General features: G+C 41.2%; 1 protein-coding gene across 1 annotated transcript; it reads left to right on the plus strand.

The window, feature by feature from the left end:
• The first annotated feature begins 1199 nt into the window (after positions 1-1199).
• LOC120018806 (kunitz-type protease inhibitor 2-like) lies at positions 1200-23076 on the plus strand. The gene is made up of 7 exons (XM_038962019.1): positions 1200-1820; positions 15457-15543; positions 15727-15888; positions 16015-16095; positions 16315-16485; positions 19252-19293; positions 21972-23076. Exons 1-7 carry the CDS (start codon positions 1394-1396, stop codon positions 22166-22168), a joined length of 1167 nt encoding a protein of 388 aa, XP_038817947.1. The 5' UTR covers positions 1200-1393; the 3' UTR covers positions 22169-23076.

Genomic DNA, 23076 nt, shown 5'->3' on the forward strand with positions numbered 1-23076 from the left:
ATAATAGCACAGATACAAAGATGAGTCCTCTATCTATCTCTATGAGCCTACATGACAGCCTGCCCTTTTTCTGGCCTGCAAATTGATTTGGACAAACAAAAAAAATAATCAGTTTGCCCACCCCTGGCCTAGTGCATGAGGTATTCAAATCTTACCCTATGAGGTGTGGAGCCTTCTGGTTTTCTGTTCTACCTGATAATGATTTGTATCCACCTGGTGTCCCAGGTCTAAATCAGTCCCTGATTAGAGGAGAATAATGAAGAGGGAAAAAAGCAGTGGAACTGGCATCATGGTCCAGATTTGAATTTGAGGGGCCTAATGCTTCACCCTGGATTGACTTTATATTTTCATTGGTTATTTATATCCAGAAAGCCTGAACCCCCATAAATCATGAACACAGCAGAGGATAATATTTGGTCATTTTAAGGTGATTTATAAACATACACAACTGTCATACTGTAATGACAATGATTTAGTTGAATGTAACACACACCTAGAGGTTAATAGAGAGGTGGGCCAGCAACTAGAACAGGGGTTTCCAACCCTGTTCCTGGAGCGCTATCCTCCTGTAGGTTTTCGCTCCAACCCCAGGTGTTACTAACCTGATTTATGTTATCAACCAGCTAATTATTTGAATCAGGTGCTCTAGATTAGGGTTGGAGCAAAAACCCACAGAGCAGTAGCTCCCCAGGAACAGGGTTGGAGAGCCCTGAACTAGAGGGTTGCAGATTTAAATCCAATGTCAGACGGAAATAAATATGGTCAAGAGTGGGCCAGCAACGGGAGGGTCACTGGCTACTACTTAGCATGTTAGCTAACCCTTCCCCATAACCTTAATCCTTTTAGCTAACCCTTCCCCTAACCTAACTCATAACTCCCCTGGCCAACATTAGCCAGCTAGCTAACATTAGCCACAACAGATTAGAATTCGTAACATATCACGTTTAGCAAATTCATAACATATTGTACTTTTAGAAAATGCATAACATATCATTTGAATTGTAATACGTAACATATCATACGACATGGATGTTGGAAATCCAAAAATGAATACATACCATACGAAACATAATATACTTGTATTGAATTTACGTACAGAATAATACGGAATGCTCTGAGACCAGGTTGAGGAATCACGTTGACTATTCACAACATTTATATCTGCAACGTTCGAAAACGTTTGGTGACTGAACGTGGCCTTGTTCATTATTCCGTGGGCGGGGAAAAGAGCACCTCGGCTACGGTGTATTCAAGACAAAGGGAAGTCGCTTCAACAGGGAAGTAGTTTAACTTACTTCTTATAGCCTAAGAGAAATTGCTACTTCGATCAAGAAAAGCTTATTTGGAAGACGATTATTTACCTGGACGAAGGCTTTCACGGGGGGAAAAAACAATGAAACAGGTGTGGAGCTGTGGTGTACTGTTCCTACTGCGGGCGGTACTGGTCCGCGGTCAGTTCGACGAAGAGAAACAAGGATGCGCTTGGGATGTGGACACCAACCCCGACCAAGGTCTTGACCCAAAATCCCTTGAAGCTGGAGCCAGACATTTGGCTCACCTGCCAGAGATATCAGACAGCAAGGGGTGTCAGGATGCGTGCTGCGGCAACCAGGACTGTCAGCTCGCTTTGATTGGAACCCCAGCGGATGGAACATCGGAGTGTTTTCTCGTCAGCTGCATGAAAGATGGAAAGGACGTCTGCGTGTTACAGTTCGATACACAGTTCAAGGTCTACCGCAAAAAGACTCAGCCCAAGACTACAAAAGTCGAAGTTGACGGTCTTAGTGAAGCTGTTGTCCCCAGGGAAGTCAACTCACCAGGTATGCATATTGGTCTTTAGGACAATGGAAATCCAGGTGCGTCATTGACACTTCTAGGGACTGCTTTAGCCAAGTAACGTTAACGTTGGGTTAGCCTAGGCTATATCAGCCCTTTGCCAATAGCCTATTTTGGGGGGGGGGGGGGGGGGGCAATATGGCTTATAAATTAGGGTCATGTGGCAGAGGACCATTCCCCAGCTCTGTCCTGGTTTTGCAATCCTTTTTTACCTAAGGAGTCATAGTGTAAGTTAAGCACTCTAGTAATTCAATATGACCTGGACTCTAGCGCCTCAGTCAGTTTAAGTGAGAAAATGACTTGTGGACCACCACTCAAGTTTATACAGTATTTTCTCTATTTGATTCTTCCCATACACATTATCCTAGTAGCGACCTGTGCTCATTCTTCTGGATTTCATTCTCATTATTTCTAGATCGATCAATGGTGCTGTGTGTGCATCTCACATACGCCATGCACTGCTTTGCATACAGTCATACATTCGTAGCCAGGCCAGGTGCGTTTTCCAAAGTGGAACAATTAGGAAAGAGTGGTTTTTTTCTGTGCCTGGGGTATTGACTCCCATTGGAGTTTACAGGAAGTTGTTGTGTGTAGCAACTCCACCCAATTTCTCTGGCACGCACACTTACTTCCTGATAGGTGAGCTTTCATGGGGACATATGTTGCTTTCAAGACAACTGGGAACTCGGAAAACGAGGTCAAATTATGACGAAATTCGGAGCTCTAGTCTAGAAAGTGGCCCGAGTTCCCGAGTTTGATGAGCGTGAAACGATTTTTCCCCTTCGGAGGTCTTTTTTCCGAGTTCCCAGTTGTCTTGAACGCTCGGAAGTCGGAGATTTCCGAGTTCCCACTTCGCAGTTGTTTTGAACGCCGTAAGAGACTGGGCCAACCAGTCAACCAGGTTTGCATGTGCACAACAGGATTAATTTGTGTAATCGGATGGAATGTTTTTCTGACCTGTAATAAAGTCGTGCTGAATGCAAATAATGTCCCAGAATATACATGTCTATAGTAATGTGTGCTGGGACACACAAACATGCCTACAATACACATTGTCTCTCATTTGAAATGCTATGAACCACGTTGTGGTTTTGACCGTCCTATGTGTCCACCCTGCTCCATAGGTGTGGAGAGACTCGGGTCTCAGCTCTTTGTCCTGTTTTGTTTGTCCATTCCAGCTCTCATGGTTTCACTCGGTATGTAAATCATAGGTAAATAAAAGCTTGAGAGACCTACAGCAGGCCTACTAACTCCCCTCCTAGAAAGGTGATTTTCTTTTCTTTGGCAGCTAGGCCCTCATCGTACATTTTATTTATACTTCTATTATTGTGTATTGTTGTTAATCATATTTTCATCTTGACCAATGAAGTTCACGATTTACTACTCTTTGACTATAAAAATTGCACTTTTTAAGCATTTAACTTCTCTGGTATGTGGGACGGTAGCGTCCCACTTGGCCAAAAGCCAGAACAAATGCAGCGCCAAATTGAAATATATTACTATAACAATCAATCTTTCATGAAATCACACATGAAAGACACCAAATTAAAGCTACACATGTTGTGAATCCAGCCAACATGTTTGATTTCAAAAAGGATTTACGGCGAAAGCACACCAAACGATTGTTAGCTCAGTACATAGCCACAGAAAAACACAGCCATTTTCCCAGCAAAAGATAGTAGTCACAAAAAGCAGAAATAGAGATAAAATGAATCACTAACCTTTGATGATCTTCATCAGATGACACTCGTAGGACATCATGTTACACAATACATTTATGTTTTGTTCGATAATGTGCATATTTATATCCACAAATCTCGGTTTACATTGGCGCCATGTTCAGAAATGCCTCCAAAATATCCGGAAAAATTGCAGAGAGCCACGTCAAATAACAGAAATACTCATCATAAACTTTGATGAAAGATACATATTTTATATATAATTAAAGATACACTTGTTCTTAATGCAACCGCTGTGTCAGATTTCAAAAAAACTTTACGTAAAAAGCACACCATGCAATAATCTGAGTCGGCGCTTAAACATAACAACATTTCTCCACCATGTTGGAGTCAACAGAAATACGAAATTACATCATAAATATTCCCTTTGATCATCTTCATCAGAATGCACTCCCAGGAATCCTAGTTCCACAATAAATCGTTGTTTTGTTCGATAATGTCTATTACTTATGTCTAAGTAGCTACTTTTGCTAGCATGTTTAGTGCACATGTCCAAACGCTCGCACAAATGCAGGCGAACTCGGACGAAAACTTCAAAAAGTTATATAACAGGTTGAATAAACTGGATAAATTAAGTAGAGAATCAATCTTCAGGATGTTGTTATCATATATATCCAATAACGTTCCAACCGGAGCATTCCTTCATGTCTGTAGAAGTTATGGAACGCAAGGCGATATCATGAGGAAAGCGCGTGACCAGGAACTGGCAATCTGTCAGACCACTGACTCATTCCCCTCCCATCCGGCCCCACAACACAGCATAAGCTTCATTCCACGTTCTACAGACTGTTGACATCTAGTGGAAGGCGTAGGAAGTCCAAACAGATCCATATCTTACAGGGAATTGAATCGGCGATGAGTTGAACATTGACCAGTCTCAGAATTCTCACTTCCTGTTTGGATTTTTTCTCAGGTTTTTGCCTGCCATATGAGTTCTGTTATACTCACAGACATCATTCAAACCGTTTTAGAAACTTCAGAGTGTTTTATATCAAATAGTAGTAATAATATTTATATATTAGCATCTGGGACAGAGTAGGAGGCAGTTCACTATGGGCACTCAATTCATCCAAAAGTGAAAATGCTGCCCCCTATCATAAAGAAGTTAAGCAATGTTTCCTTGTGAATTGAGCTGATCATCGTGACCAGCTTCAGTGTTAAACTATTGTCGGCTCTTTCCTGTTCCCACAGATAAGTGCCGCATGCCCAGGGTAGTGGGTTCCTTCCATACAACTCTATGCACAATGACGACGACTGAACAATTTACGCAGTACATTTAAACATTTTAAAAACATTTACTGGGAATAACTGTGCAGATGCAAAGTTTGGTAACAGAATAAAAACGAGGGCTCTTTTACTGTAATTCTGTTACCCAACTTTTCATCTGCACAGTTTTTAAAATGTTTAAATTTACTGTGTAACTTGTTCAAAGTCATCATTGTGCATAGTTTGAAGTCAATGGTTAAAAAAAGAAAAATCTGTGAAAAATCTGAGTCAGTGTAATTCTGTCACTGTGTAAATATCCCGGGTTAAAAGACAGGCCATGTTAGGGTTAAGTATGTTTTCTTGGTAATTAGGCCAACCAATATCATTTTTTTCTCTACATCTTACATTTCCCCCTGCCCCAACTTGTGTATTGTTGATCATTATTTAATGTGCATTTAATCTCCCAAAGTCCTAACTCCTGAACTGGATTTGGCAGTACGTGTTTTGTTTCAACTCAAACTGCCAAAACACAGAATGATTTTGTCAACACCTTTTTCAGCAGGCTCTACTGCTTAGTGAATTCCCTTGTCTTTTTCACAGCAATCGGTAGTGGTTCTATTGTTGTTGCTTTGCTGTAGGGCAGGGATGGGCAACTTTGATGGGGGTGGGGGCATAAAAAAATCGGAACTCATCGGCTAATTGAGTGACTGACATAACAATAGAAAACCTGCTGATGCACAACCAAATTTCGATAGTGCATCTTGTGTATTCTACACTGAACAAAAATATAAACGCAACATGTAAAGTGTTGGTTTCATGAGCTGAAATAAAATATCCCAGAAATTTTCCATTTCTCTCATTTTGTACACTTTTCTTTATATCCCTGTTAATGAGCATTTCTCCTCTGCCAAGATAATCCATCCACCTGACAGGTGTGGCATACCAAGTAGCTGTTTAAATGGCATGATCATTACACAGGTGTACCTTGTGCTGTGGACAATAAAAAGACACTCTAAATGTGCAGTTTTATCATACAACACAATGCTACAGATGTCTCAGATTGTATGGCGTCGTGTGGACGAGCGGTTTACTGATGTCAACATTGTGAACATAGTGCCCCGTGGTGGTGGGGTTACGGTATGGGCAGGCATAAGCTACGGACAACGAACACAATTTGGATCTGTACACAGTTCCTGGTAGCTAAAAAATGTCCCAGTTCCTCCATGGCCTGCATACTCACTAGACATGTCACTCATTGAGCATGTTTGGAATGTGGGACAACATTCGGTCTACAATTTAAAGTGAATTAAATTTGAGTCTCAAGTGTAGTTCTATTAGCTTGGAACGTGCAAAGTTCTAACGTGCATCACTATGGCAGTTTACTGCATATACTGTTGTCCTTTAAAAAAAAAAAATGGTCAAAATAGAATCTTCTCCTTAAGGTCACAAGCCTTGTCAGTGGTCATACACAGAGCATTAAGCCTCTTGAAGTGGTAATCTACTGTTCAACAAAGTGTCCCACTCCAAACCACAGAAACCTCCACCACAGTGCACCCTATGGAGGGACAGGGAGACGGGCCAAAATTCATCTGTGGCTTGTGTTCAGACACACTCACTCCACTAGGGTCCTGGTGGAGTGCATCCTTAAGTGTTTCACATCAGTCCAGCAGGCTTCTAGTCCAACTCATGTCTATGTTTCCTACTTTATGAGTAGGCTACTGAAAATATAATTTATGGCTGTCCCCGACAAAAATAAATAAATAATATGTGTTGGCTGTTCTTTCGACCACTCGAAATGTGTAACCATGTATTTTTCCATATATAGACATCCTATGTATTTGCATCAAATCATCTACTGTATATGCATTGAGCTTTTCTGATGCTTTAAGGGAACTGTTTGACAAAATAATGAAGACACACATGACTAAAGGCAGTCCAACCGCAATTGATCAAAACATTTTTAAAAAGACAGCGCGAGACTGTGTGACTAGCACCCGTTGTCTCTCTCCTCCCTGCTGCAGCGACCGCCACAGAACGTCAATGTAGCGCTGTGCGTGTTGCTGAAGCTGCAACAAAATTACAGCCATTTCTGACTGAAAAGTTACGTTCCCGAAATTCCTCATTTGTTTAGGAAAAACATTCCCTCAACCCTTGCCCTCTTTACATGACACATGTAGGCTTTGCATTTACGTGACCAGTAGGACCTATATCATAATCACATCAATAAATTGGTTGAAGTAAAAAATCTGAACACTGTAACACTTGACAGCAAAATGGCTGCAGAGGACGTGACAAACTTGAAATGGGGGAATGTTTACTAGTTGTGCATGAGGTAAAGGGGAAGTCATGTGTGGAATAAATTTGTTTAGTTGTGGAAAATATGGTATGGAGCAAGCTCTGTGTGCATATTAGGCCTATGTGTGCCAAATAGGTGTTAGATTACAAAAAATAATTTCTGACTGTTTGGAATAATGTAAAAAACACCAAATAAATTATAAGCGTGCCAGAGTTTCTAGTAAAGCCTTCATTACAGCGAAGACTAAACGGTCTCATTCATTCATGAATGCAATTTCCGAAATGGAACGGTTTAGGCCTATTTATTTTTTACGCTAATTATTCAAGGGTCGCTTTGTTTTATTTTAAAACTACAATGCTTGATTGCATTTCACATCATGAATGACTCGTGATGACATGAATGAATAAATGATTGGTACAGTAGCCTAAATAAGTATTGCAATATAGGCCTGAGTAAGTTATGGTATTAACTAAAACAGGATGTGCTCTTAGGCCTACAGGTCGATGGTGGTTATACAAGGCTGCTATACTAAGCTTACTAATGATAATGACATGATCATGAAAGTAATAACAATAAGGAGATCAAGGAAAATGGAGGATTATTATTATTATAGGCTATTAACCAAAAACTTAAACAGGGAACAGAAGCTGGATCTGTCTTACATTAATATACAGTGCATTCCAAAACTATTCAGACCATTCACTTTATCCACAATTTGTTACATTACAGCCTTATTTTAAAATGGATTGAACTGTTTTTTTCTTCCACTCAATCTACAGACAATACCCCATAATGACAAAGCAAAAACCGGTAGGAAGGTAAACGATCTGAAGCAGGTTTTCATCAGATCTCTCTGTACTTTGCTCCGTTCATATTTCCCTTGGTCCTGAATAGTCTCCCAGTCCCTGCTGCTGAAAAACATCCCCACAACATGATGCTGCCACCACCATTCTTCACCGTAGGGATGGTACCATGTTTCCTCCAGATGTGACGCTTGGCATTCAGGCCAAAGTGTTAAATCTTGGTTTCATCAGACCAGAGAATCTTGTTTCTCATGGTCTGAGAGTCCTTTAGGTGCCTTTTGGCAAACTCCAAGCGGGCTGTCATGCCTTTTACTGAGTGGCTTCCGTCTGGCCACTCTACCATAAAGGCCTGATTGGTGGAGTGCTGCAGAGATGGTTGTCCTTCTGGAAGGTTCTCCCATCTCCACTGAGGAACTCTGATCTCTATCAGTGACCATTTGGTTCTTGGTCACCTCCCTGACCAAGGCCCTTCTCCCCTGATTGCTCAGTTTGGCCAGGTGGCAAAGAATGATGGAGGCCACTGTCTTCTTGGGGACCTTTACTGCCGCAGAAATGTTTTGTTACCCATCCCCAGATCTGTGCCTCGACATAATCCTGTATTGGAGATCTATGGACAATTCCTTCACCCTCAATGCTTGGTTTTTGCTCTGACATGCACTGTCAACTGTGGGACCATTTTATTTATACATGCATACATACATACATGTGCCTTTCCAAATGATGTCCAATCAATTGAATTTACCACAGGTGGACTCCAATCAAGTTGTAGAAACATCTCAAGGATGATCGATGGAAACAGGATGCACCTGAGCTCAATCTTGAGTCTCATAGCAAACGGTTTGAATTAGGGATGCACGATATATCGGTGAACATATCGGAATCGGACAATATTAGGTAAAAATGCGTACATCTGTATCTGCCCGACGTCTACTTTAATGCCGATGTGCAAAACCGATGTCAAAGCTGACATCCATACCTATATAACGTAGGTACATGATGTAATAACGGCATGAAAAATACAGCACTAACCTAGCCCACAATGTCTGCTGTGTGCATCAGGCAGTCAACAAGTCGAGCAGTCATTTGAAAGAGTAAGAACATTTCTGCGAGACAACTCAAAGGCGAAATCCATTAACACCAAGATGATGGAATTAATTGCCCTTGACAATCAACCGTTCTGTCGTGGGTGATGATGGTGTTCGTGACTGGTCGAGCACCAGTACACGCTACCAAGGGTGCTATTTTTCAGATGTTGCCCTACCGGAGTTAACACAGTAATAGCGTCACTGTTATTAGCTTCACGGCATACAATGTAACGCCTTTTGGGTCTGCGTGTCAAAAAAGATAGATACACGTCAAATAACACTATTTGACAATAACACTATTGACGTGTTAAATAAGCTTTTAATTTGACATGTCAAAAAAGTTCTATTATAGAATGTTGTGTGTTCTGAATTTGAACCTGCAAGCCAACTGCCACCACTACTATCAGTAGCACTGTCAAAGCTGTACAAAAAAGTATTCTAACACCGGCCACGAACGATGTGTTTACAATACCCCGTTGGTAATAAACCATTATTTGTTCGACCACAACTTCTGGGGTAGCTAGCTAGCTTTAGCTTGGTACCTAGCTAGCAACAATACAACCAGCCTGAAAACAATGACCAGTAGAAACTGCAGTCATTTTTGTTATTCTTAGCAATGATTTGTTGTTCGCCTATTGAAATTGAACTTCAGTTCATGAAAATAAATAGCTTGCCAGCTACTTAACCCTGTTGCCCAAAGCTAACGTTATAAGCAGCCAGCTAGCTTCATCTGACTAGTGAAGCTCGACCGGACCGTGTTATGAGTTGTGAAGCTAGCCACAATAAGGATTAGGCACAATAGTGGAATTTGCAGTTTGCCTTCAAAATAAAAGTGCATATTTGAAAGTAATGCAGAAGGTTACAATTGGTGGAAACATACCTTATTTAGACTAGATAATGGTAAACAAGGTTGGAATGTGAAGCAATGAAATGGGCTATTAGTTTACTCCGTGACACCCACAGAACCCAACTGTGAAGAGTTGACGCAAATATTAGCGTTATAACTCTTATCGCGGGACTGTGTGTGAAATCACCTCCCCAGTCAGTCTATTGTGTGTATTGACATTCATATTGCACTGCACAGCTTTACCTAAGGATTGGGGGTCAATGAAATGGGGTAACAGTATACTCAATACACTATCTTTTTTCCCAATGTCCTCCTCAGAGTAATCAGACTCAAAAATCCACGCAGTATTGTTTTCCTCAGGAATAGTGTTAAATACACATAGGTTGACAATAAATGTGGCTCAATTCAGTTGTTTCAGAGTCCCGCAATAAGAGCTACGGCGCTAATGTTCTCTGGGTGTCACGGAGTAGACTGATACCCCATGTCATTGATCCACAAACCATACTGTAGGTAAGGCTGTACAGTGAAATAAGTTTGCCCACAATGCAATTCTAAAGTATAATACATCCAGTGTGATTTCAACAAATTTGTCAAATTAACAGTCTCATTTGTTGATTTTTATATAACATTCCAACCTCGTTTAGCATGATCTATTCAATTATGGCATAATTCTACTATTTGTATTAATTTGCATCACTGTCAATGACATACTTTTATTTCGAAGGCTAACCGCAAAGTCCACTATTGTGGCTAATTCTTATTGTGTCTAGCTTCACATAGATGGGTCCGACCACCATTAATAAAATAAGAACCGTCTTATAAATTAGGGTTATTTTAGATGATGACACCTGGCTATATAGTTAGCTAGCTAACAATAGCTACCTAAACAGATTGTCGTTTGTTATGTTTTTGGGGAAGAACATTGTTTGCATCCATGAGCTAGCTAGCTTTTTTTTTATGACCAGCACTGTAGGTGCACGAGACAATTTTACCAGCATCATAGCATACGTGTCGATGAATCGGTGTGACATATGAAATACGAGTGATAGTGTAATAAATACGTAAATTGATGAACGTGTTAAATTGTGACGTGTAGTCCTATTCAGGTCCTGATTGGTCAACAAGCTTATTTAACGTGTATCTTTTTTGACACGCAAAGACCCAAACGGCGTTCCATAGAAATAGGTTTTTGATTATGTTTTACTGGTAATGGGGCCATATGTAAATGTCAACAAAATAACTTTTGTGTGTGTAACCTTTTTATTTAACTAGGCAGGTCAGTTAAGAACATTTTTATTTACAATGACGGCCAAACCCGGACGACGCTGGGTCAATTATGCGCAGCCATATGGGACTCCCAATCACACCCAGATGTTATACAGCCTGATTTCGAACCAGGGACTGTAGTGACACCTCTTGCACTGAGATGCATTGACTTAGACTGCTGTGTGTGTGTGTGTGTTAACTATTTACCTGTACTAGAATGCTTAATAGGCCGCAATTTTTTTAAAATATTGGTATCGTTTTTTTTGGCCAAGGAAAATATCGACTTTCGGTATCGGCCAAAAATGTAATATCGGTGCATTGATTATTTTTATATATTTTTTTATATACATTTGCAAAAATGTCGAAACCTGTTCTCACCTTGTCATTATGGGGTATTATGTGTACAATACCAGTCAAATGTTTGGACACATTTACTAATTCCAGGGTTTTTGTTTATTTTTACTATTTTCTACATTGCAGAATAATAGTGAAGACATCAAATCTATGAAATAACACACATGGAATCATGTAGTAAACAAATCAAAATATATTTTATATTTGAGATTCTTCAAAGTAGCCACCCTTTACCTTGATGACAGCTTTGCACACTCTTGGCATTCTCTCAACCACCCTCATGAGGTAGTCACCTGGCATGCATTTCAATTAACAGGTGTGCCTTGTTAATTTGTGGAATTAATTTTCTTCTTAATTTGTTTGAGCCAATCAGTTGTATTGTGACAAGGTGGGGTGGTATACAGAAGATTGCCCTATTTGGTAAAAGACCAAGTCCATATTATGGCAAGAACAGCTCAAATAAGCAAAGAGAAACAACAGTCCATCATTACTTTAAGACATGAAGGTCAGTCAATCTGGAAAATTTCAAGAAGTTTCTTCAAGTGCAGTCGCAAAAACCATCAAGCTCTCACCAGGACTTACACAATTAACTCATAGGTCATTTTTAAAGGCTCAGTTGGAACAATAAAACAGAACCAGAACCATTTAATGTGAGTCTCAACTACTAAGCTAGTTAGTTTTACATCATCCTTTTTGAGGTGTAGAGTGTTTGTCATGTGCATAGCTAGTGTTATGATTGTTTGAGCTTACCCTATACCAAACCGGTTATGCGACCTCTATACGATGAGATGAACTGCATTTTTCACAAGGGTTGGCTTGAGCCGTGCTCTACAAAGTCTCACCTCGGGATCAACTGCTCATGGTCAGGCTCTTGCGGTTAGAGCTAATATGTATATATCGGATCATATCTGTGCTGTGTCTATTGTAGCTCAGGCTTACTTCCACGACCATCCAATGAACGTCTTCTCTGGTTCCTTTGGGTCATGTGAGCCTTCTGGCATTGTGTTTTCCAAATTCTTATTGGACTAGTAGATGGGAGATGGGTAACTAGTGAAAATGTCTTGCCAAAGGATCTAGCGTATTCAAATATATATGGGAAAAAAAGTATGTATGTGATCTGAAAACAAGATTCAAAGATGTCTGCAGGAAGAATGGAGTGTCTCTCTTTTGGTTAATGAACTACAGTAAATAAGTTGGATTTATTTACGGTAACAGAATTTCATCATGGGTCCTTGAGCTGTACTACATAGAAATGCATAATTATGGATATGAATGTAATTCTCTTCATAGTGACGCATCCTAAATAGGTAAACAAAGGTAGAAATCTGCAATATCATTTATTTTTTGCGTATTTGGGTCTTATTCTATACACTGGCTATTATTTTAATGAGCTCCGCCCCCAAACTAGACTAAATTTGATTGGACCGGACCAAATCTGAACCAATTGTAGACGTTTTAATGAGTTTGTACATCAAAGTACAGTACAGTAGAGTACAGTGTGCGTGGACAAAGAGCTCTATTTTCATATCATCCTACAAATGTGAACGCCTGGAGTCTGCTAAAAGGCATTGGCACTCGGATTGAAACTGGTGATATGGTCAGTGTCAATAAGGATGCATGAGAAGAAAATAACCCCATACCTACTGTAAAATATAGTGGTGGGACTTTGCTTTTATGGGTGTATTTTGCTTCCACTGGTCCATTTGTTAAGATCAACGGCATCATGAACTTTACCCAGTACCAGGACATTTTAAAATCTGGTTGCTCCCGCCCGTGGACTGAAGCTTGGCCGCAAGTGGATCTTCCAGCAAGACAATAACCCCCAAGCGAGCATGAAAATTGTTAATTGACCACAAAATAAACATTTTGCAATGGCCATCTCAGTCTCTGGATTTGAATCCCATTTGAGAACCTGTGGTTTGAATTGAAGAACTACAGACGCCTCAAGTCCTGAACTGGTAGCTTCATTAAATAGTACCCGCAAATCACCAGTCTCAACGTCAAGAGTGAAGAAGCGACTCCGGGATGCTGGCCTTCTAGGCAGAGTTGCAAAGAAAAAGACATATCTCAGACTGGCCAATAAAAGATTAAGATGGTCAAAAGAACAGACACTGGACAGAGGAACTCTGCCTAGAAGGCCAGCATCCCGGAGTCGCCTCTTCACTGTTGACGTTGAGACTGGTATTTTGCGGGTACTATTTAATGAAGCTGCCAGTTCAGGACTTGAGGCGTCTGTTTCTCAAACTAGACCCTAATGTACTTGTCCTCTTGTTCAGTTGTGCACCGGGGCCTCCCACTCTTTCTCTTCTGGTTAGAGCCCCCCAAAAAATGTAATACTTTCTGAAGGCTCTGCTCCAAGTAGGGCTGGGCGATATGGCCTTAAAATCATATTTTTTTCCTGACTTATGGTCGATTCAAGATACAGTGCATTTGGAAAGTATTCAGACCCCTTCCCTTTTTCCACATTTTGTTATGTTAGTCTAATTCTGAAATGGATTAAATACATTTTTCCCTTATCAATCTACACACAATACTACATAATGACAAAGCAAAAACCCAAACTCACCAATAAAAAAACATATCACATTTACATAAGTATTCAGACTCTTTACTCAGTACTTTGTTGAAGCACCTTTTTAGCAGCAATTACAGCCTTGAGTCTTCTTGGGTATGACGCTACAAGCTTGACACACCTGTATTTGGCGAGTTTGTCCCAGTCTTCTCTGCAGATCCTCTCAAGCTCTGTCAGATTGGATTGCTGCACAGCTATTTTCAGGTCTCTCCAGAGATGTTCGAGCATGTTCAAGTCCAGGCTCTGGCTGGGCCACTCAAGGACATTCAGAGACTTGTCCCGAAGCCACTCCTGCGTTGTCTTTGCTATGTGCTTAGGGTCGTTGTCCTGTTGGAAGGTGAACCTTCGCCCCAGTCAGGTCCTGAGTGCTCTGGAGCAGGTTTTCATCAAGGATCTCTCTGTACTTTGCTCTGTTCATCTGTCCCTCGATTCTGACTAGTCTCCCAGTCCCTGCTGCTGAAAAACATCCCCACAGCATGATGCTGCCACCACCGTGCTTCATTGTAGGGTTGGTGCCAGGTTTCCTCCAGACGTGAAGCTTGGCATTCAGGCCAAAGAGTTCAATCTTGGTTTCATCAGACCAGCAAATCTTGTTTCTCATGGTCTGAGAGTCTTTAGGTGCTTTTACTGAGTGGCTTTCGTCTGGAAGCCACTTCTGTGTTTGTAAACATTTCTATAAACTTGTTTTTCGCTTTGGCATTATGCGGTATTGTGTGTGTGTAGATTAATGAGGGGGAAAAATGTATTTGATACATTTTAGAATAAGGCTGTGATGTAACGTGGAAAAAGTAGAGGGGGCTGAATACTTTCCGAATGCACTGTATGCATGCATACATACATACATACATACATACATACATACATACATACAGTTTCAATATGGTAGACATTGCATTTGTCTTTATCAAGTTTACAAACTATAATTTCAAGTTTATCAAAGTTTCATATCTTTAACTTCTCAGATTCAGTTCTCTAAATTCAGATTAAAAACCAGAGACAACATCCTGGTACTTTGACAGCTAGGAAGGACAAGACCAAAAAGACAACATGAGAACAAGTGGACATAAATGAAAATGTAAAAAAATATATAAGAAAACAGGTTCTTGTGATACAGGCATTTGGAATATTGTGCAAAAACAAAGTTATATCGCCCAGCCCTAACTCCTAGGCATGCTCTGAATCCTGAATATGTGCATTTTGTTACTACAAAGATTAGCTAAATAAATTTGTCTTGACACATTGCATCATTGGTTAATAACAGGGAAGCTGATCTCTGATTCGCTGAGATTATTTTCCTATGCCAAAAGTAGAAGTGCTGGCCTATTCAAGTACACTGGCTGGGAAGCATGTGATTTTTACAGCACAGGTCAACATACTGTATCCATGGTGTCAGTGTAGTGTGGGATCACTGTAATTCAAACATTTTTGACTAACGTTAAAATGGGTCCCTAGCTGCCAGTTCTGAGGATCCTGCCAGTTCTGAGGATCCTGCCAGTTCTGAGGATCTCCTTCCCAAGATGACATCAGATGACTTTATCGGCAAGTTGTCTATTTGTCTGACTCCTGTTTCTTTTTATTCCTGTTGTCTTTCCTTCCCTGTAAATTTAAATTGATAACCGTGTTTAGTGAATGATATCCTCTCTCTCCTTCCTATTCTCTCTTAATCTGTCACTTCCTGTTTTAGTGGCGCTGACCTTCAAACTTTTTCTCCTGTCCAATTAGAGCTGTGCCAGGCCAGTCCAGAAACAGGGCCGTGCCGCGCCTCCCATCGCCACTACTACTACGACAGCTCCACCGGCGCCTGCCAGCCCTTCACCTACGGAGGCTGCCTTGGCAACAAGAACAACTATGATACCGCCGAGACGTGCCTCGCCACCTGCACAGGTGCTCTTCAACCTCCCCCTCTCTCACCTCCTCCCATTTATTACCTGACACTACTCACCTCCCAACAGGCCTCCCCACCCAGCAACCCCTCCCCCTCTGACATTGACTTATTTTTAATCTTTCCAGTGACCGTCATCCCTGGCTCTAAGGGAAGGAAAGGGTCTGGTGCAAACAAAGCTACAGATGACAAGCGCATTGAATATAAAGGTAACTGGATAGAGGACATATATTTCTGCAGTATGGCTTTTGGCTAGCTCCTTTTTATGTTGCGTTTCAGTGTAAACCATTCCCCCTGCACAGTGTAGTTAGCTGTTCTGGGATCAGTCTCAAACATGTCCTTCCTGATGTGATTGCCTTTTTCACAAGTTGAGGTTATCAGGTTTGTGATCAGTTTCGATTGTCCCCTGCTCCTCCTCTCCTCCACAGATGCTTGCGTGGTGGCCTCGGACTCGGGCCCTTGCCGTGCTGCCTTCACTATGTTCTACTTTGACCACAGCACTAGCACCTGCCAGCATTTCATCTACGGTGGCTGCAAAGGAAACAGCAACCGTTACCGCACACTGGACGAATGCATGGCCCGGTGCACTGGAGAGGACGGTAAGGATGGACTGCATTTCAGCGATATGACAAATGGGATGATAATATAAATTGTGTGGTTATGGGAGTGATTTTAAGTTAGCTTCAGCCTTCTCACAGAGTTCAAAATCCCCCTTGGAATATTTCACATTTTGTTGCGTGAAAAGTGATTGAAATGGATTTCGTTGTGATTGTGTTTGTCATTGACCTACACAAAATACCTCATAATGTCAAAATGAAAAGAAAATTTGACAAATGTTTACAAATTAATATAAATATTTACCCCTTTATTTAGGCAAGCCAACATTAGTTAAGGAGTACCATTTGGCTTAACAAATCACATAATAAGCTACATGGACTCACTCTGTGTGAAATAATAAGGGTAGACATGATTTTGTTTTATGACTAACCCTTCCTCTGTCCCCCATACACACACAAAGACCAGGGAGCTTTTCAATAGCTTCATAAAGAAGGGCAGTGACTGGTAACAATAACAAATGTAATGTCTCTTTAAGCATTGTCAAGTTAATAATGATGCTGTGGAGGATGTATTAAAGCCATCCAGACACAACAGAGAATCAGTAGTCTTTCCGAACTGAGCTGCAGGGTAGGAAGGAAATGTCGCCATGAGGCCATTGGTGATTTTTAAAACAGCTACAGAGTTTGATGGCTGTGAAGGGAGACAACTGAGGATGGATCAACAACATTGTAGTTACTCCACGATCGTGCTGAATGATTAGTGCTTTTTGAGGTTGGTTCGATAATTTTTTTTTTTATATAATCGCGTTTTTTTTTTTTTTAACATTAAATGCACTCTGCATTATGTGGTTGAATTCTGTAACACGGAATAAAACAATTAACAAATGTCTTATGGTGGTAGTGACTTCCCATGACTGCTTATCACTTATTAACCGTCAGTTATATACAACAAATATTTCATTAAAATAGTCGTGTGAATTACATTTGTTTTATTCGATGACTTTGTTTAATTCCAAGTCATCTCTTCTCTATAGAGCTGCTGTCTTGACAACGTCACTATTTTAGTAATTCTTCAAAGTAAATAAGCATACATTCATAACTGCTGAATACCAATAGTTTGCGAAGCGACTGCTCTCTATGTATCCCCTCTCGATCCCCACATTCTTGTCTCTTACATAGCAGGCGTAAAAGAAACAGACCGGACAAGTAGCAATGGATTATGGTCATTGTAGTTAGTTTATCACAGAAAACGTGATCAATTTTGTAGAACATTGGCCTGTTGAAAACATTGCACAGTTCGTGCATGATCATATTTATATCTAGAGCAACTGCAGCTCAATAGGGCTCGTTCAGCTTGTAGTCCTAAAACCCGGAAATGAGTTATCTCTCGTTCGTTCAGCCATTCCTATAGGGAAAGAATAGCGTTTAGGGAGGAACTCCAAAAATAAGGTCTGAGGTTAACACCGGCTTAGGAGATCTTTATACCTTTTGTTCTATGACATAATATCCATAGGTTAACGTGACATTTTATGAATTATGAGAAATTCACAGCGACATTAGCTGATGACGATTATCTCATAGAACAAAACTTATAAAAATCTCCTAAGCTTGTGTTTACAACAGACCTTATTTTTGGCGTTTATCTCAAAACTAAATGTATTTCCACATAGGCTTTGTCCAGCTAACCATGACGGAGTTGTGTTCCTATGCTTCCCACCTCCCGAAACAATTCATTAGAGTTTGTGCAGTATTATGACATTTTGCAACGTTTTGGACTTCGGTGAGGGTTTTTTCGGGTGTTGGGGCACATTTCTTTTCTGGAGGCAAGCCGAAGTTTGGAGACCAAGTTAACACCCTTTCGTCGGTGATTTGGTCAACAGCAGAGGTTCTTCAATAAAGTCTTCGTTGTCATTCAACGAGAGACAACTCGTTTTCATGCACATCTTTTCATTCAAAAATACTGCACCAAACATCTTGGTTAGATGTAAAATTGTGCGACTAAAATCTCGGCAACGTCAAAATGAATGCCAGATTTTTTTTTTGAGTAGTCTTTGATTAATTCTGACTTGGAAGAAGTGACTACAGTCTCAAAATGGACAAACAGTACTATTGCTGCTTTTTTTACAAGTTTTTCAAGCGAAGGTCTTTTAAGGAAGTATGGTAGCACACCCGTTCGGTTCGTCTAGCCGAGTTTGGCTAAATGGAATTCTAATAATTGAAACATTGTTCAATTAGTTTAAAAAAACAAAATAACCGACATATCAGTTAATCGCTAGGCACTAAACCACGATAATCGCTTAAATAACAGACTGAAAAGAATATGAATATTCTAAAACATGCATTAAAGTAATACTGCAAAAAACAGCAAAGGAACAACGTTTTTTGCCTAAATACAAAGCCTTATGTTTGGGGAAAATCCAACAGAACACGTCACTGAGTAACTGCCGCCTTATTTTGAAGCACGGTGGTGGCTGCATCATGGTATGGGTATGCTTGACATTGGCAAAGACCGGGGAGCTTTTCAGGATAAAATAAATGGGATGGAGCTAAGCACATGCAAAATCCTAGAGTTCAGTATGCTTTACACCAGGCACTGGGAGAGGAATTCAACTTTCCTACTTGGAGACAATGAAATGTGAGCGTTCAATGCCTGCGCTCCCATTCCAACACCAAATTGAATATTCATGGTCTTCAGACTTTCAATAGTCAAGTCAACAAGATGAAATTTGGAAGGATGTTCACGTGAGGCAAGGATGAAGTGGATGTAGTGATATATTTTTCTCTTTTCCGATTCCATCCTTTTCACAGGTGAGCATGGGCAACACAATGGCCGTAACCGGATGACACCAGGTAAGCTAACCTTCCTTAAGTTCTAGGCTGGCTGGGAGGTTTAAAGGGTTGTGTTCCACCGGGTGTGATATAGCAGCACTTAACAGTTCTGAATACAACTTCAGGAGAGTCTCTAAAGAGGTTTGGGATTCACATTTTTTTGGGGGGGGGGGGGGGGGGGGGGTGTAGTATATGAACTTGGCTTGTGCGAGTCGGAATGGCTCATAGGAGCAGGAGCCCATCTCCTGTTTCTGCAGCTTGAGGTACAAGTACAACCCCCGGACAGAACGCTAGTCTGCATTACCACCAATCTGTCTACTTAATGCTGAGTGCCTCAGGCCCCATTTGTACGGTCTTTGGTATGACCCGGCCGGGGATCCAACTCCAAACCTTTCAACCTGAGGGCGGACACTAACCACAAGCCACTGAGTTGGTCTCATTGATAAAATTAGACACTTATAGACAACACCACGTGATGTGAAACCAAAGAGCGATAACGAACTACCGATACATTCACTGAGAATATACTGTGTAGAAGACCATTAGGAACACCTTTCTTTTGCCTCAATTCGTCAGGGCATGGACTCTACAAGGTGTCAAGTGCTCTACAGGGATGCTGGCCCATGTTGACGCTAATGCTTCTCATAGTTGTCAAGTTGGCTGGTCGGCCTTTGGAACCGTTCTTGATACAGAAGGGAAACTGTCGAGGAAAAACCCAGCAGTGTTTCAGTTCTTGATACTCAAACAGTGCGCCTGGCACCTACTACCATACCCTCTTCAAGGCACTTAAATCTTTTGTCTTGCCCATTCAGCCTCTGAATGGCATACACACAAGCCATTTCGCAATTGTCTCGAGGCTTAAAAATCCTTCTTTAACCTGTCTCCTCCCCTTCATCTACACTGATTTTGAAGTGGATTTAACGTCCAATAAGGGATCACAGCTTTCACCTAGTCAGTGGAAAGTGCTGGTGTTCATAATGTTTTGTACACTCACTGTATAATCCACTACGTATTTATTTGGACAGTGACGCTACAACTTTTGAATTTGAGATTAAATGTTTCAGCGCCAGTACAGACAGAATGTCACCTTTTTGAGGTTATTTTCATGCATACTTCGGAAAGTATTCAGATCCCTTGACTTTTTCCACATTTTGTAACGTTACAGCCTTATTCTAAAATGTATTAAGAAAAATATATATCCTCAGAAATCTACACACGATACCCCATAATGACAAAGCAAAAATGTTTTGGGGGGAAATCTTTGCAAATGTATAATAAAAAAAAATATTACATAAGTATTCAGACCCTTTGCTATGAGACTCAAAATTGAGCTTGGGTGCATCCTGTTTCCATTGATCATCCTTGAGATGTTTCTACAACTTGACTGGAGTCCACCTGGAGTAAATTCAATTGATTGGACATGATTTGGAAAGGCGCGCACACACACACACACATCTGTCTATATAAGGTCCCACAGTTGACAGTGCATGTCGGAGCAAAAACCAAGCAATGAGGTCGAAGGAATTGTCCGTAGAGCTCCGAGACAGGATTGTGTCGAGGCACAGATCTGAGGAAGGTTACCAAAACATTTCTGCAGCATTTGAAGGTCCCTTAGAACACAGTGGCCTCCATCATTCTTAAACGGAAGAAGTTTGGAACCACCAATACTTCCTAGAGCTGGCCGCCCGACCAAACTGAGCAATCGGGGAAGAAGGGTTTTGGTCAGGGAAGTGACCAAGAATCCGATGGTCAGTCTGACAGCCCGGAGTTCCTCAGTGGAGATGGGAGAACCTTCCAGAAGGACAACAATCTCTGCAGCACTCCACCAATCAGGCCTTTATGGTAGAGTGGCTAGACGGAAGCCACTCCTCAGTTAAATGCACATGACAGCCTGCAAGATTCTCTGGTCTGATGTAACCAAGATTGAACTCTTTGGCCTGAATGCCAATCGTCACGTCTGGAGGAAACCTGGCACCATCCCTACGGAAGCATGGTGGTGGCAGCATCTTGCTGTGGGGATGTTTTTCAGCGGCAGGGACTGGGAGACTATTCAAGATCGAGGCACAGATGAATGGAGCAAAGTACAGAAATCCTTGATGAAAACCCGCTCCAGAGCGCCCAGGACCTCAGACTGGTTCACCTTCCAACAGGACAACGACCCTAAGCACACAGCCAAGACAGTGCAAGAGTGGCTTCGGGACAAGTCTCAATGTCCTTGAGTGGCCCAGCCAGAGCCCGGACTTGAAACCGATCGAACATCTCTGGGGAGACCTAAAAATAGCTGTGCAGCAACGCTCCCCATCCAACCTGACAGAGCTTGAGAGGATCTGCAGAGAAGAATGGGAGAAACTCCCCAAATACAGGTGTGCCACGCTTGTAGCGTCATACCCAAGAAGACTCGAGGCTGTAAAGCTGCCAAAGGTGCTTCAACAGAGTACTGAGTAAAGTGGTTTTTAAATGTGATATTTAATTTTTTTTATTCAATTTGTCCAAATACTTATAGCACCTTCAAATGGGAGGACTAGATACATAAAGTGATTTAATTTCTAAGTGGTAAAATATCTGTACTATTGCCTCATAAAACATTTGATCCAAAATCCTGGAGTATATAGCCAAATTAAAACTTTTAGCTTCACTGTCCAAATAAATACGTAGGGGAGTGTACTCAATAAATAAATGCGTTCTTCCTTCCCCTCCAGCGTTCTTCCTGGTGGCTACGCTGGCAGTGATTTCAGCCCTGATCCTGGTGGGTCTGATCCTCATCACCATCCGGCGCTCCAGGCTGCAGCGTGACCACCGCCTCCTCAGCGACAAGGAGGACCTGCTCCCCTACGAGCAGCTGTCTGAGGAACAGCTGCCCGAGGAAGAGCTCCCCAAAGTGGCCACCGCACCATAAGGAGGGAGCCCCCCCCCCCCCCCCCCCCCCCCCTCTTGCTCCTGCAGAACGCCATGGAGCCACTGTCGCCTTACTCCACTGTCACTTTCCATTCTAAATATCACTGACCCAGAATGCCTGCATCTGCTGATTTGTCAAGGGATGTATTCATATACAATGGGAAAGTGTTAATTTTATTAATTATGGCTTTTTGTCCAAATAGCCACTGTACTAATTACTTAGATAAATTGACCACCCGAGAGGTGTTTAGGCCAGGGTTTGACGTTTTAGTGAGTGATTTAGACTGTGCTTGACTTTTTCAGATCGTAGTGAATTTCTGCTGCTGTCATTTACTTTTGTTTATTTAAAAGGCTGAAATTTTGACGGGCAGTCTCCCATCACAGATTAATTCTAATCCTGGAGTAAAACACAAACTCAATGGAGAATCTCCACTTTTAAAATGCTTTTTAGTCCAGGATTAGGCACGTCAATGTGTGTCCAGGAAACCCCACCTGAATGTGGTTTTAAAACCCTTTGTGACCTTTGCTTTAGTTAATGAACGATCTGCTATACTATGCACTCTTTTACCTGTGAGATGTTATTTTGTACGCCTATATTCAATGGCAAAATTGCCTTTTTAAATCAAAATATAATCAAGTAAATTTAATGAATGAATAAAATATGTAATGCAACATGTTTTACTTACAATTTAAATCTTAAACGTGACATGGATGACATGACCATTATTTTTCATGATTTACACTAATACCGAACACTTATCTCCTCCATATTGAATGTAAATGTTCAGTGGCTTATTGTGGGCTTTGTTGTTCTACTTGAAATGCAGCAGAGAGATGGATGATGTCAACAGTGCGTCCTCTGTATTAACTACTGAATGCATTTACTAAATAAAATATACTGGTACTTTT

The sequence above is a fragment of the Salvelinus namaycush genome, chromosome 23, assembly GCF_016432855.1.
Source record: "Salvelinus namaycush isolate Seneca chromosome 23, SaNama_1.0, whole genome shotgun sequence".
NCBI classification, from domain to species: Eukaryota; Metazoa; Chordata; class Actinopteri; order Salmoniformes; family Salmonidae; genus Salvelinus; species Salvelinus namaycush.

Excerpts from the sequence above, each read along its gene's own strand:
- LOC120018806 (XM_038962019.1), top strand. The coding sequence starts at position 1,394 with ATGAAACAGGTGTGGAGCTGTGGTGTACTGTTCCTACTGCGGGCGGTA. Across the intron at positions 1,821-15,456 it reads CAGGGAAGTCAACTCACCAG|CTGCCAGTTCTGAGGATCCT; the intron begins GTATGCATATTG and ends ATGGGTCCCTAG. Across the intron at positions 15,544-15,726 it reads GACATCAGATGACTTTATCG|AGCTGTGCCAGGCCAGTCCA; the intron begins GCAAGTTGTCTA and ends CTGTCCAATTAG.